The sequence below is a fragment of the Ictalurus furcatus genome, chromosome 22 (genome assembly GCF_023375685.1).
Source record: "Ictalurus furcatus strain D&B chromosome 22, Billie_1.0, whole genome shotgun sequence".
NCBI lineage: Eukaryota > Metazoa > Chordata > Actinopteri > Siluriformes > Ictaluridae > Ictalurus > Ictalurus furcatus.
In genome coordinates this window covers 1,797,109-1,813,866 of record NC_071276.1, presented here as the reverse complement: position 1 = coordinate 1,813,866, position 16,758 = coordinate 1,797,109, and the positions used below count along the sequence as shown (strand labels likewise).

The following is a 16,758-nucleotide window of genomic DNA, read 5'->3' as shown; positions in this document are numbered from 1 at the left end:
TTACTAAACTATGGCCATTTTTCCCATGTGTTTATCATTATCTTCTACGGTTTTGTCCTTCAAGAACTTGCTTCAATCCACTGAAACACTTTGACATCCAGACCGCTTTTCTCCTGGTCTCGGTAGTACGGATAATAGTTTTTGGGATTTCACCCCAATGGAGTGGGATCTAAGGGGACTAAGTGGTAGAAAGCAACAAGCTTGACTTGAATGAATCATGTCCAATCAGAATCCAGAATGCAGCAGCGCTGTGGTGTAACGTCAGCTGTAACTCATTACCGAAGGAACTTGTGAGAAAAGCTCGTTCGCATCGATAACGATGATGATGTGAATGATCAGAAATGAAGTTTGTGTTGTTTGGCTGCGCTTCCATGCTGACCACACACCTGGCTGCGTATCGTCCGTCCGTCCCTCCGTCGGCCGTCAATCTCTCCCTGTGATCGGAGTAGACATACACAAGAGTCCCTGAAAGACTTCCTGTCAAAACGATGTTCTTTTATCCGTACACGTCGATTGCTTTGGGGAAATCTCATGCTGTTGAGCATGAACCGAAAGAGTAAGGTCTTAAAAAAAAGAACAATAAAAAAAACAGAGGATTGTGGGAATTCTTAAACTGAAGATTCTTGTAATGCTCAATGTTAATTAATGAATGATTTAATGATTTGAACTTTATTATATGTTTTGATTCACATTGCTACTACTTTTAATCACAGGTGAGATACATGTTCTATGTTTAGTTGTAATTTTTTTTATAAGTTAAGTAATTTGTAGTATTTTGGATTGAACTGTGTCAGGTTAGGGTTTTTAATGACTGCAGGATGACAGTTACATACTGAAGAACTCATCATCGACAGTGAAAGAACATCCTGAGGATCCAAAACGTCTCCAGTTGTTCCTCGGTGTGACCGATGAGAGTAAATAAAAAGCTTGTATATGGATTTATCCACTTGTAAGCCTTCATGGGTCTTATTATTTCCACCTCATTGGTTTCTGGTCTTTCCTCATGACTTGCTGTTGCGTTCGTGTTTCTGTTGCATAGATGTGCCTGAAATCTTTACAAGCCAAATTCTTTCATGGTTAATTACCAGTGTTATTGGTTGTTATTTATTGAAAGAAGAACGCTTGGATGTCATTTGTATTGATATTTGACCGAACGGTTATTTGAGATGTACTGAGACTGCTGGAGGTGATTTTGTTGCTAAAAACGACTCAGAAGTGGACAAATTAGTAGCTGAAATAGGTTTATTCATAGCTGCCCAGTGGACATGTTGGTTCTATAGCCAAAGAAAAAAATCCTTACTTCCTTTCCCATTAGGGGTGTACGTTTAAACGTAACGAGCTTCATGGTGGTGCGACACACCTCAATGCGCCTGCTGCACCACACACATCTACCTTTTGGTCGAATTATTTTTCTAGGAATCACGAACACATGATAAAAACCACACTGACAAAACCAAGCAAAATCCCATTGATTCACGTAGCACATAACTCTTCCGCTAACTACAGGAGTTCAACATATCTAGAGAAAATAAATACACTAGCCAAACTCGATTAATAATAGCTTTTATACACAGTGTAAGGAGAACGTTGCCGCTCGTACCTGAAAACAATGACTTGTTTTGGACTTTTGCGAAAGTGCAAACTTGTTTTTTGTGCCCTACTCCGTATTAATGCACTAAATTACATAAATAGCTCACGGTATGTTATTATATTTTGTTAGCTATGACATTTTAGCCTCATCAGTTACGTTTCCAGGCAACTAAACCAACTTGTCCACGCTTGTTTTGTGCAGAACAATTTGGAAGCCAAGCGGGAAAATGGTGTTTAAAACCCGAGCTACAAGAATTCAGTTCATCGAATCCATTCATGCATCATTCTACACTAGAGCGAGGCTTTTAACCTTGTTGTCCCTTCAATTGGCAATTTTGTGAGCCACTCTGGGGGAGTTTGCAATCTAAGTGACCTGATACCGAGCACCCATCGGAGATACGGGTTGCAGACACACAGTCTGTGGCGGTAGATTCGGAGCTGTGCTGATTTCGCACGTATGCGCTCAGCTCCATCCTGGAAGTCTAACCTCATTTCATGCACTGCACTCGACACAGTTTCCCTATCCACTTTATGCCTCCTTCAGTCTAGCCCGTGCTAAAAGCAGCTGATTTGATTCCAGAATCGCATTTTATTAAGTTTAGCTAACGAGGCCCGTTCAGAGCTATTTCACACAGTGGGAAATTGCGCCAACGGACCATGTTGGACACATTTTCCAGCCTTAAAAAGTGGGGAAAAAACAAAAACCAGTAACTAGGACCTAGATGCCAACAGAGTGAGTGGGGACACCTCCACCGCCAACATGTCACATACCGAGTCCTTCTTGTTACCAAGTCATATGCCAGAAATAGCGTTAAAACATACTTCAAGTGTCCTGCTGTGTCCTTCACTCTGAATCAATTCCAAAATCAATTCGAATCTCGGACAGACAGACAATCGGAAAAAATAACGCCTCCACCACCTACTGATGGAGGCAGATAAACTGGAACTGAACATCAGTATGCTCTCGAATTTCAGTGCACGTTTTAAACAAACTCCACATGTTCGGAAAATTATACTTAATATGAAATTTAAAAAGGAAAAAACACACCATCAGTGTTTAAATCATTTCAGCTGGACACTGGATGTAGCTGGAATTTTATAAATACTTTAACAAATGGAAACAGTAACATGAAAATATATACAGTATAATAATTAATTCAGTACTAAAGCTAAAAAAAATTATACAAAAGATACTTTTAAAAATATTCTCCATTTCATTTTAATGTCACTTGTGGGAAAATGATGACTTTTTTAATGACTCATCCTGATCCAGTCTTGTGTTCGTCCAATTAAATTCCCTCCAGAAGCTTTCTATATATAAACCCCGCCCTCAGGGGTGTGTCTTGCGCTACTATCCCACTTTATGAGCCGTAAACATGGTTTACTTTTCAGTCGTGCTTCTTCCTGTACACTTTTCCCTTTTAGAGTCATCACTTTGGTGGAGGATAAATGGTTTGAGTTCAGACTTGGCGGGAAGGTGTAGCATGGCGGATCTCGAACCTGATTGGATGTCGTGTAAATCAGTCAAACGCTTAAGCGCGACTTCCTGTTTCAAAAGGAAATATGTTGAGATACAGAATCTAAATGTGGATAAATGATACTTTTAAAAATGACTCAAGGTGCACAAGTACTGTAGACTCAAGCTTTAAAGGCCCACTACATGCATCTTTCTAGATAAAAGATGTAAAGGTACTAAAGGTACTAAAGGTGTACGCTCATGTAGATGGTACCTCTCCGGTGATCAGGAAAGGTTTAAACTTTCTGAGAGTGAACACTGTCTGAGCTAATTTAATAATAAAGGTGTCAGTTTCACATTGCTGGTCCACGGTTTTTGTGTGTGTGTGTGTGTGTGTGTGTGTGTGTGTGTGTGTGTGTGTGTGTGGGATTCAGTATAACTGTAACACAATACTGTCTGTGTTAAAACACCCAAAGTATGTTTGAAGTGTGAAAGATTTCATTCAGCACTCAGGTAAATCACCACCATCAACAATTTTAATGCTGCAAACATCCTCGTGCAGTCCTGAGAGCACGTGAGAGATCCAATAACTGGAGCGTTAGATGAGCATTTACTTTATTTTAATCTCATCCGGTTGTGGCCTTCCCGCTCGCGCGTACGTGTGTGTAGATGGGTGTGAGGTGGGTGAAAAAGTGAGAGTGAGTGAGAGAGAGAGAGAAGGGGGGGTGTGTGTGCGTTTTGCGCTTCACTCTACACGGGTCTTTTTACCTCGCGCGCTCCAACTCGCAGCATGCCTGTTCCTCTCCGCGCGCGCTGCACCTGAACCTCACCTGTTGTCACCTCTGAGCAACTTTCCTTTGACCCACGGAGATTCTCGGAGCTTTTTCTTTTCTTTTCTTTTCTTCCCCACAGCGACATGCACCATCACGAGTTGTCGGTGAGCGCGAACACCGGTCCGGTTCCGGTTCCGGTGATCCTGCAGACAGAGTCGCGCGACAAGTGGGGCAAAAAAATGGACTTCTTGCTGTCGGTGATCGGCTTTGCTGTGGATCTGGGGAACGTCTGGCGGTTTCCTTACATCTGCTACCAAAACGGCGGAGGTAAAGAACTTTTTTTTGTTTTTGCATTGTAGCATTTTTATAATCACACTGAACAGTGCGGATTATTTAAATTTGTCTACTGATTTTAATCAAAAGGACAGGATAGAAAATGAGTCATGTATTCGATAAAAATGTGTGCATGCCTAATGAATCAGAACAAAACTATTATTACTATATATAGATATATAAGTAAGTAAAAGTATCAATATTTTTACTATAAATATGATTCGCCTATTAATTCTGAATCAGATGATTAACATTATGAGCAGGATTCGGTTTGTGTTAATATAACCGGTAATATTTTACGCAACAGATGAACAGAGAAGCGCTGTCTCTGTCCATGGTGCTGAACGCAGATGGTTTGGGTGGAAAAACACAACAGGGGGAAAAAACTGTCTGGATCTGAATTTGTTTTATAATTTATCACTCACATTATTCTTAACAACGATTCTTCAAAAAAATATGATAAATTGAATTGAATTAAAATTTTTGTTAATGAATGATAAGTTACACTATGAAACATGGTAGGAAGTTTCTTATGAATCTCCTCAACATGGTCTTTGAATGAAGTACACGCTCATGGAAGGTGAAGGTGAACCTCTTCAATCCATAATGTTAACGTAAAGAAAAATGATAAAGAAATCTCTACACAGGTATGACAAGTAAAGTCCAATATTTTTCCTCATTTGGATTTGATTGGTTTCATTATATTGTAGTTAATTGTAGTAGTGTGAAAAACAACAACAATGAAAATCAGATAAACAATATCTGAGAGACTCATTTTTGCTTGTTTTTTTTTGTTTTTTGTTTTTTTTAAAGTAAATTATTTGGAAATATGCAAGTGTTCGTCAACCCTCTTCCTTTTATTCAACAACCATACACATTTGGGGAGGAAAAAATTAATACATAAGAAGCCATGAATGGATTACACAGTTCTGATTTACACATTCAGATCTATATAATTTTTTTTATCTTGGTTTACTGGTGCTGGGTGTTGAGTTCCACTCTGTGATGAGAGAGAGAGAAAGAGAGAGAGAGAGAGGACATTAGGCAGAAGACATCTCGTTTGTTTGATGTCATGATAGTCCTCAAACAGAGACAGCAATAATGACCCATGTGTCCTATGGGAGAGAATTTTAACTAATAGATACTATGGGAAGCTCCTAATCGCCAATCTCCGGTGACAAGACCACTGATTTCCATCTAAGCATCAAAATAGAATGAATGCTCAAATTAGGACCAGATGAAGCACTGGCCCTATGTTAGGGCCTTCCTCAGGTAACATGTAGTCAGCCCTAGTGGCAACTTCTGCCAACATCTACTTTAATTTTGGGTGACAGATTTGATGTTCCAGGTACAGTCCAGCCCCTGAAATACCTTCCAGAAGTGGACCAGAGATTTGGGACACCCTGTCAAGTAGACATTAGTGTCATCCAGATAGGCTGGAAAATAGCACTGGTAAAACTCCAGAATAATATGTGATAGCAAAGTGTTTAAGGCATTGGGTCACTGATTGGAGTGCCATAAGTTAAAATCCCAGCATTGCCAAGTTGCTGCTGTAACTCCCCCTTAATCTCTGCTCATTGGATCCTGCCTCAATTGTCAGTCACCTTAAATAGATGCATGAGTTAAACGATAGATTGCCACTGTATGCATTGTAAGGATGTCTTGGGGCAAGTAACTTGCATTCTCAGATCTAGAGTATGGTGGAAACATTGATTGATTGATTGATCTTTATTGGCATTGTCAAAAAACAATGAATATTAGTTAAGCAGCTCCTCAAACAATGTCCATTAAATTAACAATTATATACTAAAAAGAAAAAAGAAAACTACTACTAAAATAATAAATAGACAAGTGACTAGTGCATGTAGGACGGTTTCTTTTTCAGCAGCTATCAGTCTCTTTCAATCATGGGGGTGAGCAAGGCGGGGGGGGGGGGGGGGGTGATATAGTTTACAGCTCTAGGATAAAAGATGTTCTTTGTGCTGGTTTTAATTGGCCGATATCTTCTCCGAGAGGGGAGAGGAGAGAACAGGCAATGCCCAGGGTGAGTTGGGTCTTTTATAATATAACTGGCTTTCTTTTTAAGTCGGACAGTGTATATGTCTGTCAGGGATACGAGTGGGGTCCCAATTACTCGCTGTGCTGCTTTCACCACATGTTGTAGATCTCTCCAGTTTTCTGCAGTGCAGCTGCCAAACCACACAGTACAACAGCAGGTCAATAGGTTCTCAATGGTGGCACGGTAGAAACTAATCAGCATCTGTTGTGGAAGGTGGGACTGCTTTAACTTCATAAGGAAGTAGAGTCTTTCCTGGGCCCTCTTCACCTGGTCAAAGATGTTAACTGACCGTGTAAGGTCTGAGGAGATGTAAAATTCCCAGGAACTTGAAACTCTCCACTCTTTCTACCTCCTCTCCTAATAGACTGAGAGCAAGATGCTCAGTGCATCTGGATCTTCTAAAGTCTATCATCTCTTTAGTTTTTGTGATGTTAAGGTCCAGATTATTATAAGTACACTACTCCACCAGATGTTGAACCTCCTCTATGCGTTATCAGTCCTACTATGGTAGTGTCGTCTGCAAATTTAATGATGGTGTTGGAGGGGTGAATGGGAGAGCAGTTATATGTGAAGAGTGTGTAAAGGAGAGGGCCGAGGACACACCCCTATAGTGCTCCCGTATTCAGGATCAAAGATGACGAAGTGTAGCCTCCCATCCTGACAGTTTGGAGTCTGTTACTTAAGAAGTCCAGTGTCCATAAGCTCAGTGAACTGTCCAAGAACAGGTGCATCAAATTTTGGACAAGTTTGTGAGGAATCATGGTATTAAAGGCTGAACTAAAATCAACAAACAACATCCTCACATATGTGTTTGACTGATCCAGATGTGTGAGGGGGCTGTGTGAAGAGCTGTTGATCTATTGCTTCAATATGCAAACTGATGTTGGTCCAGATCAGCAGGGATGACAGCCTTAATATGAGTGAGAATCAGCCTCTCAAACATTTCATAATGATGGGGGTTAGGGCAGCTGGATGATAATCATTCCGACTGTTCACTGCTGTTTTCTTGGGAATTGGGAAAATTATGGCTGACTTAAGACAGGTGGGAACCACAGCTTGCTCTAGTGAGAGGTTAAAAATGTCAGTGAATACCACTGCTAGGCCCTCAGCACCCGTCCATTGACACCCATCTGGTCCAGCCGCTTTACGAGTGTCAACTGCGTGCAGGGTGGTTTTGACCTGGTGTTGATGTAACTTTATGAGTGGTACCATCTCTGGATGTACAGAAGGATGTTCTCACTATTTTGGCAGTCGAAGCGGGCCAAAATCTGGTTGAGTGTGTCTGGGAATGGGCTTTCATCGTAACTTAAAACCGGATAGCTGTCCTTATACCGGTAATTGTCTTTATTCCCTTCCACATACACCGGGAGTTGTTACTGTTGAAGTAACTTATATGCACTGCTTGTACCAGCACTTAGCTTCTCTGATGCCCCTCCTCAATCTGCCTCGTGCTGGTTGCTGCGTGTGACTGCGCTACCATCTTGAACAGTAATATTAGCCTTATATAAACTATAACATTAGCCTGCCACAAAATTGCTTGTCTTTTGTTTACTCTTGTCCAAATCTGCCACTTCTGAAGTGCCTCCAGAAGTTGTTGCAAAACCTCATCAGTTTGTTTGGTTGTTTGACCATTTCCCCTACTTCCTCCTCAATTGCATGTCAGCAGGACTTGGGAATTTGGTAGGACTACTGGTGTATGTCTATTGGCATATTGGCTCAAACCAATGCTTTGGCAGATTGATGGAGTAAACTCGATAGTGTTTAAACTTGACCATTACAGCTTGCACTAGGAATCTCCTGCATGTACTCCTCCACTGTGAGACTTGTCTTTTCTCTGCTGTTGCATGTTAAATTACTATGCAAATGAGGGATTTCTGCAGATTTAAAACCATTTATTCACCATATAGTAACTCTCTGGACCTTCAGCCAGAACAGCTTGAAAAGGAAAGAAACCCATGCAGGACTTGTGGACTTGGCCATTGAGATGGCACAACCCTACTGTGTCCATCATTACCAAGATGAATTCATTGCCCTGGATTGAATATGGCAGCAGTTCTACCAGATAGTTGAAGGGTACATTGGAAGAGTGACAAGGGGTGCAGATCAGTCCCAGATCAGCGTGATGCTGGCTTACTGCATGAGTGTGCTCATGATCACACGAAGCTTCTTAAGGCCTCCTTGACACCCAAGACCCTGTTAATAATATGGAAGGCTAATCTGAATAAGGAAATCTTAAGTGCTTGAGCAAGTGCTTGAACAAGAATCCCCTCTCTATTACCTCAATTTCCAAATTGCCCATAGATCACAATAAAAATAACACACTGTATCATAAGTCCAGTGTGGTTTTGCACATAAAAGCACACCATGTACAGTAGTAATAATGTGTGGTTTGGGAATAGTCCACCTGATATCGAGTAATTCCTGACAGTAATTCTCTTTTGTCTTCTTTTAGGAGCTTTCCTCATCCCCTACACCCTCATGGCTATATTTGGCGGTGTACCACTCTTCTACATGGAGCTGGCTCTGGGTCAGTTCCACCGCACAGGCGCCATCTCCATATGGAAACACATTTGCCCAATTTTCAAAGGTAATAAAAACGTTAAAAAAAGGCCAAAAGGTCAAAACATGATGAGTATAGTGATCGGTAGAGGGGGAAGATTAGGATAAAATGACAATATGATAACTGGACTAACAATATTGGGAATCATATTATATTTGCTTACATTATTTTACATCTTCCAGCAAATTCCAAGCAACATGCTCTACCAGGATACTAATATATAACTATGTTAAGATTATAACTCTTTAAGAGTTTCATATCATGATATATTGTTTTATCAGTGAACAGTATAAAAAAAGTAATATTATCACTGAGATGAGCAAATACACTCAGTCCAGCTATAGTCCGTTTGGCAGACAAAGTCCTTTCCTTTGGTTTTCTCAGGCATCGGTTTCGCCATCTGCATCATAGCGTTATACGTCTCGTTCTACTACAACACCATCATTGCGTGGGCATTGTTCTACTTCTACTCATCATTCAGCAGCACTCTGCCGTGGACGAACTGCGATAATGCATGGAACACGGAAAACTGCACCAACTACTTTGGCAAGGACAATGTGACGTGGACTAACTACTCACGCTCACCTGCCGAGGAGTTTTACACGTAAGTGCATGTAAGTGGCAAAGAATGAGAAGATACGCAAGAGAGGAGGTGAAGGCACTTTTTTATTGTAAACTCTCCCACAACTTTACACCATAAATCAGCGAACAATCCTTACATGAAAATGTTGAACATGGGGCAGGGTGGCTTAGTGGTTAGTATGTTTGCCTCGCACCTCCAGGGATGGGGATTCATATCCGCCTCTGCCCAACGTGCATGGAGCTTGCATGTTCTCCCAGTGCCTCGGTTTCCACTGGGTACTCTGGTTTCCTCCCCCTGTCCAAAGACATGCGCTGTAGGCTGATTGGAATTTCCAAATTGTCCATAGTGTGTGAATGTGTGTGATTGTGCCCTGCGATGGGTTGGCATGCCGTCCAGGGTGTCCCCCGTCTTGTGCCCCGAGTTCCCTGGGATAGGCTTCAGACTCTCTGCGACACAGTAGAGGAGTAATCATCATTCCTAATGCAGAATGAATAAAGAAATGTATAGTACTGTACGGATAGATGAATATTCTTAGCTACCTGTAGAAGAGACGCGTTTATTTTTGCTAGATGAAAACTGCATTAAGAAGGGAATAAAAGACACTGTGTCAAGCAGTGATAGAAATGTCATGCCATCATTTTTATCCGTTTATAGTTACATTTGGTGTTGTGAAGCATCCATGAAACAAGTCAGGTCCAATTCTCAATTACATTATAGCATCTGTAAACAGAGCGGTATAATGGAGGAGTGAATGAAGGTGTAGAGCGGTGCTCACCAACCCTCTTCCTTGAGATCTACCTTCCTGCAGTTTTCATCTCCAACCAACATCTAACACACCTGTTTTAGTTGATCAAGACAATGATTAGATGACCAGGTTGGCACGATTATGGTTGTAGCTGAAGTCTTTGGGAAGGTAGATCTCCAAGAACAGGGTTGGCGGCCACTGGTGTAGATTTTGGGACTGAGCGCCGTTTCATGTTGGAGCAGGAGGAACGTGTTGGAGCTGCACGAGTCGGACGGTTTGGAGAACGTGGGTGTGATCCGCTGGCAGCTGATGCTCTGCCTGTTCCTCATCTTCACCATTGTCTACTTCAGCCTGTGGAAAGGAGTCAAAAGTTCGGGCAAGGTACACACACGTACTGTAAAAGTGTTTTAAATTATAACTACACCATCACTGTGACACAAAAAAATTCTCTCTCTCTCTCAGGTGGTTTGGGTCACAGCCACTCTTCCCTATTTAGTGTTGTTGATTTTGTTAGTTCGAGGCGCAACGTTACCTGGAGCCTGGAGGGGCGTCGTCTTCTACCTGAAGCCCAAATGGGAAAAACTTAAGGATACAACTGTGAGTCTCTCTCTCTCACACACATACACACATTGGCCAGTGAGAACAACACCACAAAATCAGTTGAATTTAAAAACCATGACGCATTAGGAACACTATAAACCTTCCCCACTGTATTCAGTTCACGTGACGTGTTTATTTGATGAATTTACAGATAATATCACACTCTGGGGTTTGGAAAGACTGCGGTTTATTTTCTGCTGGGGGAAATGCAGATGAGGTGAAGAAAGCGCACCGCTAATCAGATGCGTAATTGGTTCACATTTGTTTTTCCTTTATGAAAGGCTCTGGTGCACTCTCGCTTCATCATTTTTGATTATTTTCCAATAACAGCACAACACAGAGTGTTTTATTCCTTACTTAAGCTGTCTATAAGGCGGTAATGGACAGAGCGTTCACGAAACCGTAAGGCACTACTTGCTATTCATAGTGACTCTAATGGGTAGAAAAGCTATTGTACAAATGAATCATTCCTGAATTCTGATTAATTATATTCTCTTTGTAGATCTGATTTAGTACATATGGTTGTTTCCCACCACAGCAGGAGATTTCCTAATGCGTTCATGTATATGTGTATATGTGTATAACTCCAACACCATTGTTGTTGTGGTTTTAAGACCTCTACCACAACCACAACCTCCACCACATGCTTTACTCGTAATCCTACGAGAAGTGGCTACAGGGTTTGCAGAATGCTGCTCCACAACATCATTATGTAACTACGAACAGCTCAAAAGTTAGAATTCAGAAAACCAAAGAAACAACGATATTTCCCAATGATAACACTCAGGTGTGTAGATACTGAGAGTTTTAGCCCAATTATTTTTGTGCTACAGGTTTGGGTGGACGCAGCAGCCCAGATCTTCTTCTCCCTCGGCCCAGGGTTTGGCGTTCTGCTTGCTCTGTCCAGCTACAACCCGTTCGACAACAACTGCTACAGGTCTGAAGTACTTCCTCACTCTTTCTCCTGGCTTCTGTTTGCAAATCGGAAACATTTGTGTGTGTGTGTGTGTGTGTGTGTGTGTGTGTGTGTGTGTGTGTATGTGTGTGTGGGTGTGTGGGTTTATTGGGTCTGGCTTCAAATGGTGTATGAACGAGGAGGAGGAGGGAGGAGGAGGAGGGAGGAGGAGGATTCTTGAACAAATTATCAAATTATCAACCCCCTCCCTATAGTCTCATCCTAAATCACACTACATCAGCCTCCATTACTTGGTGTAGGGACGCGACTGCATCCATACTGTGTGAATGCTCTACATTGTCTTCCGTCTCTTTCCTTCTCTCTTTCGGCAGAGACGCCATTGTGACGAGTGTGGTGAACTGCCTGACCAGCTTCATGTCTGGTTTTGTGATTTTTACCGTTCTGGGCTACATGGCCGAGCAGAGACACGTTAACGTGGAAGATGTAGCCAGAAACAAGGGTAAGAAGACATATAATAATCAGTCAGGCATTATAAGGACAAAGTCTCTTAAAGTTGCTGATTTTGGTCAGTTTTTAAGGAACTATTTTTTTGACCCATTATAGGCCCGAGTCTTCTGTTCATCACTTACCCAGAAGCCATTGCCAATATGATGGGCTCCACGTTTTTCGCCATCATCTTCTTTGCGATGATGATCACACTGGGATTGGACAGCACGGTGTGTTTACATACACACACATATATTTTTAATATTGCTGTACAGTATTTGTATATGTAAACTGTGTGTGTGTCCAGTTTGGAGGTCTGGAAGCCATCATCACTGCTGTCATGGATGAGTACCCAGACTTTCTGTCCCACAGGAGAGAGGTGTTCGTGCTGGGCCTGGTGACAGTGTGCTTTTTGGGCTCTCTGAGCACGCTTACTAAAGTAAGTTCCTAACGGCGCTTTCACCCTGCATAGTCCATTTGTCGAGTCCAAACCAGAGTTAAGTTGATACTTTTGGTTAGTTTGCTCTTTGTTTGGGTTTAGTTTTACACTGCACATAATTAAACAAACCAAATAACCGACTACATGCTGCGTTGGTAATCCGTGTGAGTGCACTTCACCATGTTTTAGTGGATTCTGGTATTCTCTTGGTCTTTTGGGGTGCCATCAATTCTCAACTCTTGTGAGAAAGTGATTTGACTCTGATTCGACTCACCTGCAGGAAGTGAACTCTAGTGAGAAAGTCATTCGACTCTGAATCGACTCACCTGCAAGAAGTGAACTCTAGTGAGAAAGTCATTCGACTCTGAATCGACTCACATGCTGGAAGTAAACTCAAGTGAGAAAGTGATTTGACTCTGAATCGACTGATTCATTTTGCAGTTCAGAATAATGTGATGCAGCAAACATGTTGAATTATAATGGCATGCAATGGAGTTTCTTGGCTTATTCATTCCATTTATATATTTGGTAAATGTACAGATGTGAACAGTGGAGTATTATGGGTGGTGCTTTAACTTCATAACCATCCGCTCACAAGCGCAGACGCTACACTGCTGCCAAAGTGACTGAACCTGAGGGCATTTCCTTTATTCAGGTCAATCCTGGACAGTTTTAAAATGTCTAGTCAAGATGAATGGTCTGCTTTTACCATCTTGAAGTTTCTCCACACATCTGAGGAGCTTCATAATGTGAACTGAACGTCCATGAATAAATGAAAAAAAAAAAGTCCACTCGCAGTGATTTCCAACTTGCATTTGTTTGGTTTCTTTTTGGTTACAGGGTGGTGCGTACGTAGTAAAACTACTTGAAGAGTTTGGAGTCGGATCCTCCATAATAGCTATCGTGTTTTTGGAAGCCACCGCAGTCTCCTGGTTTTATGGTAAGAAAACATCTCGCTGTGAGTTCAGCACGGATGAAAAGCCACCATGGGTTAACCATTTTTCAGCAACATATTGTGTCTTCCAATATTAATATTTTTGTAATATTGTTATCTACTGTATAATGTTAATGATATATAACTGTATTATATAATTACTGCATATTATCTCATTATACATCATTGTATGACAATGCTAGTAATAGATTATGCAAAGTTCAGGATCAGAGTTTGGTTTTAATATCTTTATCATCACCCAGAACCTGTAAAAACGACTCTTTAAAAAACACTTAATGAGCTCAATCTTTCTGGTTTCCTCTCAGGCATCAACAGATTCAGCAACGACGTCAAAGCCATGCTGGGATACACGCCCGGATTCTTCTGGAGGTTTTGTTGGGTGGCCATCAGCCCCACTTTTCTAGCGGTGAATAAACATTTTTTTAATTATTTATCTTTTCTATCACGGTATGTCATGTAGAAATCCATCACCGTGGTGTTGATGGTACTTTCCTGACGCCTTTAAAGTAAATAATGAGACAGTAGCGAGTCTAACAGCTACAGAAGGTCAAGCGTTTCCCGGCTTATTATTTTCTCATTTAGAAACGTAGAAGTAGTTTCCTTCCCTCCGGCCCTTAAAGACACTTTAATCCCGTTTTTGACCGCCGCCTCACTTTCGAAACTTCTGCATCCCAAATGTCAATCCCATTCACCCCGCTAACGCGATCACTCATGCCAGAGCTGACATTCACCCCCCTGCACATTCTCCTTTTTTATTTGTCCCCGAGAGTGACAAACGACCATCTCCGTCTCTGCCTCAGGTGCTCAGAGATTATTTGAAGCGTCGCACATTTGTCACTGTTGTCACACGCCGAAAAAGTGCCGTTTTCTGCTTAGAAACGTTTCGATTCAACACTGCAGACGTGTTGTTTTGGAATGCAATTTTCATTTCCTCAGACAAAATAGATGGGACTTATTTCATTATTTGAGGAACAATTGCTATTAAATAATTAATTAAGGCCTATGCATACAAAGATGGATGGAAGGATGGATTGACTTTTAGGTCTAGATTATGACCTAAAAACTTACAAGAGACCCTGATTCAGTGCACACAGACACAGATATTTGGATCGAATGAGAAATCTGCCACTACAATCTGAATTTACAAATGTACAAAAGTGAAATTTTGAAGGTTTTTTTTGTAGCTTTGAATGACATCGAACTGAAATTGTACTAATAACATGAATTTGTGGGCAAAGGTTCAAATTCTATCTTAGAATAACGTTAGTGTACGTTCAAATTACATTTTTTTTTCTCGTACAAATTCGGTTCTTCAGATTCAGAATTTCGACTCAAAACTCTGCTCACAAACTGTATATTTTACTCACTTTGTTGTGTTCAATTGAATTGATGAAGTAACATTTACATGAACCGATTGAATACTTAAATTGAAGGCGTGGCTTCTGAACTTGATTTGCATATTCATTTGAAGAACTTTAGACGGATTTAACGGATTTTTGAGCGTTACGGATGGGTTGTTTTCAATATTTCTTGTTTTGTTTAAGGCTATTGTTTTGTGAAACGTTTTCAAAGATCAAGCGTTACGGTAAAGTTTTCTTGCTGCGTGCTCTTTGTGTTTAAATTAAATTTACTTATAGGAAAAGAAAACAGTTGAACTGTTCAATTTCCTTATTTTATTACATTTAAAATAAATAAATAAATAAAAGAGAATAATCCTTGGTGCCATGCAAACTGTACTTAAAATACTGTATGCATAGTTAAATTGAAGACTTTATGTGTGGAAATTGTTACCAGTCTCACGCCAGTGTCTTTTTCAGTGTAGTGTAGCTCTTATTTCATTAGTACTTGAAAAAAAAACGTTATCATTTCTCAACAAGATTCTAGCGTTCATGGCTCATAAAAAAGCAGGAAAAGTGTTCTTATTGAGCGAAAGCAGACAGGATACAATGTCAGGCTTCCATTTGTAACGGAAATGTAATATTTACCAAAAAAACCCCCCAAAAAACGGATTTGTGTCAGCGTGGATTAACATCATTTGTTTTAACCTACTGAGTGTGTTTTCTTGTTCAGTACATCATCATCAGCGCTCTGCTGAATCCGGCCCCACTGGTGATGTTCGATTACACGTTTCCTGACTGGAGCATCACTGTGGGTTATATCATCGGATTCTCATCCTTCGTCTGGATCCCCGTCTACATGGTGTATAAGCTGGTGTGGACGCCCGGCTCGCTCAAACAGGTGAGGACTGTGTTGCTGTGTCCTGGTTTCTGATTGGTCAGACACTGTTGATTCAATCACAGCTCGTTCTGATCCACTATTTTGTGATTGATTCATTTCAGCACAGTGACCTCTTACCTCTTCCTCTCACGTTGTTGTTTCTGTTTTCAGCGTCTGGCTGTTTGCCTGCGGCCTGAACGAACACTGCCTGACATCCACGCAGACACGCTGGGTTTGACTCCGGTACCTTAAAACGGCCCGAAACACACACCGGAAACCAAACAGAGTCCGAACACACACACACACTGGGACAAACACACACACACACACACACACACACACACACAAATACACACTCTCACACACACATACACGATTAAAGAAGCAATAAGTAGCATCTTTTGGTCCACTTTCCAGGTGCAATACTTCCCATGCTGCTCAGATTCAGACACAACATTCAAATTCTGTTAGGATTATTTTCCCCCGCTCTGGATTATGTTATAAATTACACCACTATACATCAGATTTCTTAATTACGGTTAGACACGTGACGATATCAACTGCCGAACTCATCAGGGTGTGTAATTATCAGAATATATTATGTATTTTTATAAATAGAAAGGCAGTGAACTAAATTTTCAGATTGGCTTCTTCGAGAAAAAAAAAAAGATAAAGGATAATGCTACTTTCAAATCTGTCCAAATTTAAAGGTTTCCTAGATGACAGCTGCGCACTGATGCTTAAAACATAGTCTGGGTCGAATATCGGCGTTTATACCGCAGCCCTTTTTGAATTCTGGTTTCTGATTGGTCAGAAGGAGGTGGTGATTCATTTTCTATCGTCATAGTTTCTATAGTAACAGTATGGCGGACTCGTCATATAAGCTAAGACTGATCTAATAAACAGATTTTAAAAAAACGTATTATTTAACAAAATAAAAATACAAAGTGTGCAATTATTGATGTGGTGAAGTTTTCTGTAAGGAGATGTTTACTTAACATTCATGGAAGGAGTCTCCAGTGTCAGAGCTGTAACCTTACGTTTAG

The 16,758-nt window shown here is 41.0% G+C and overlaps 1 protein-coding gene across 1 annotated transcript; it reads left to right on the top strand.

Annotated features, from left to right (window-relative positions):
* Positions 1–3,755: 3,755 nt before the first annotated feature.
* Positions 3,756–16,088, top strand: slc6a4b (solute carrier family 6 member 4b). Its single transcript, XM_053654269.1, has 13 exons — positions 3,756–4,146; positions 8,664–8,798; positions 9,156–9,375; positions 10,342–10,480; positions 10,562–10,696; positions 11,533–11,636; positions 11,987–12,114; positions 12,219–12,331; positions 12,409–12,540; positions 13,381–13,480; positions 13,801–13,901; positions 15,566–15,733; positions 15,884–16,088. The coding sequence occupies exons 1-13, from the start codon at positions 3,963–3,965 to the stop codon at positions 15,962–15,964; spliced, it is 1,740 nt and encodes a 579-aa protein (XP_053510244.1). The 5' UTR covers positions 3,756–3,962; the 3' UTR covers positions 15,965–16,088.
* Positions 16,089–16,758: the final 670 nt, after the last annotated feature.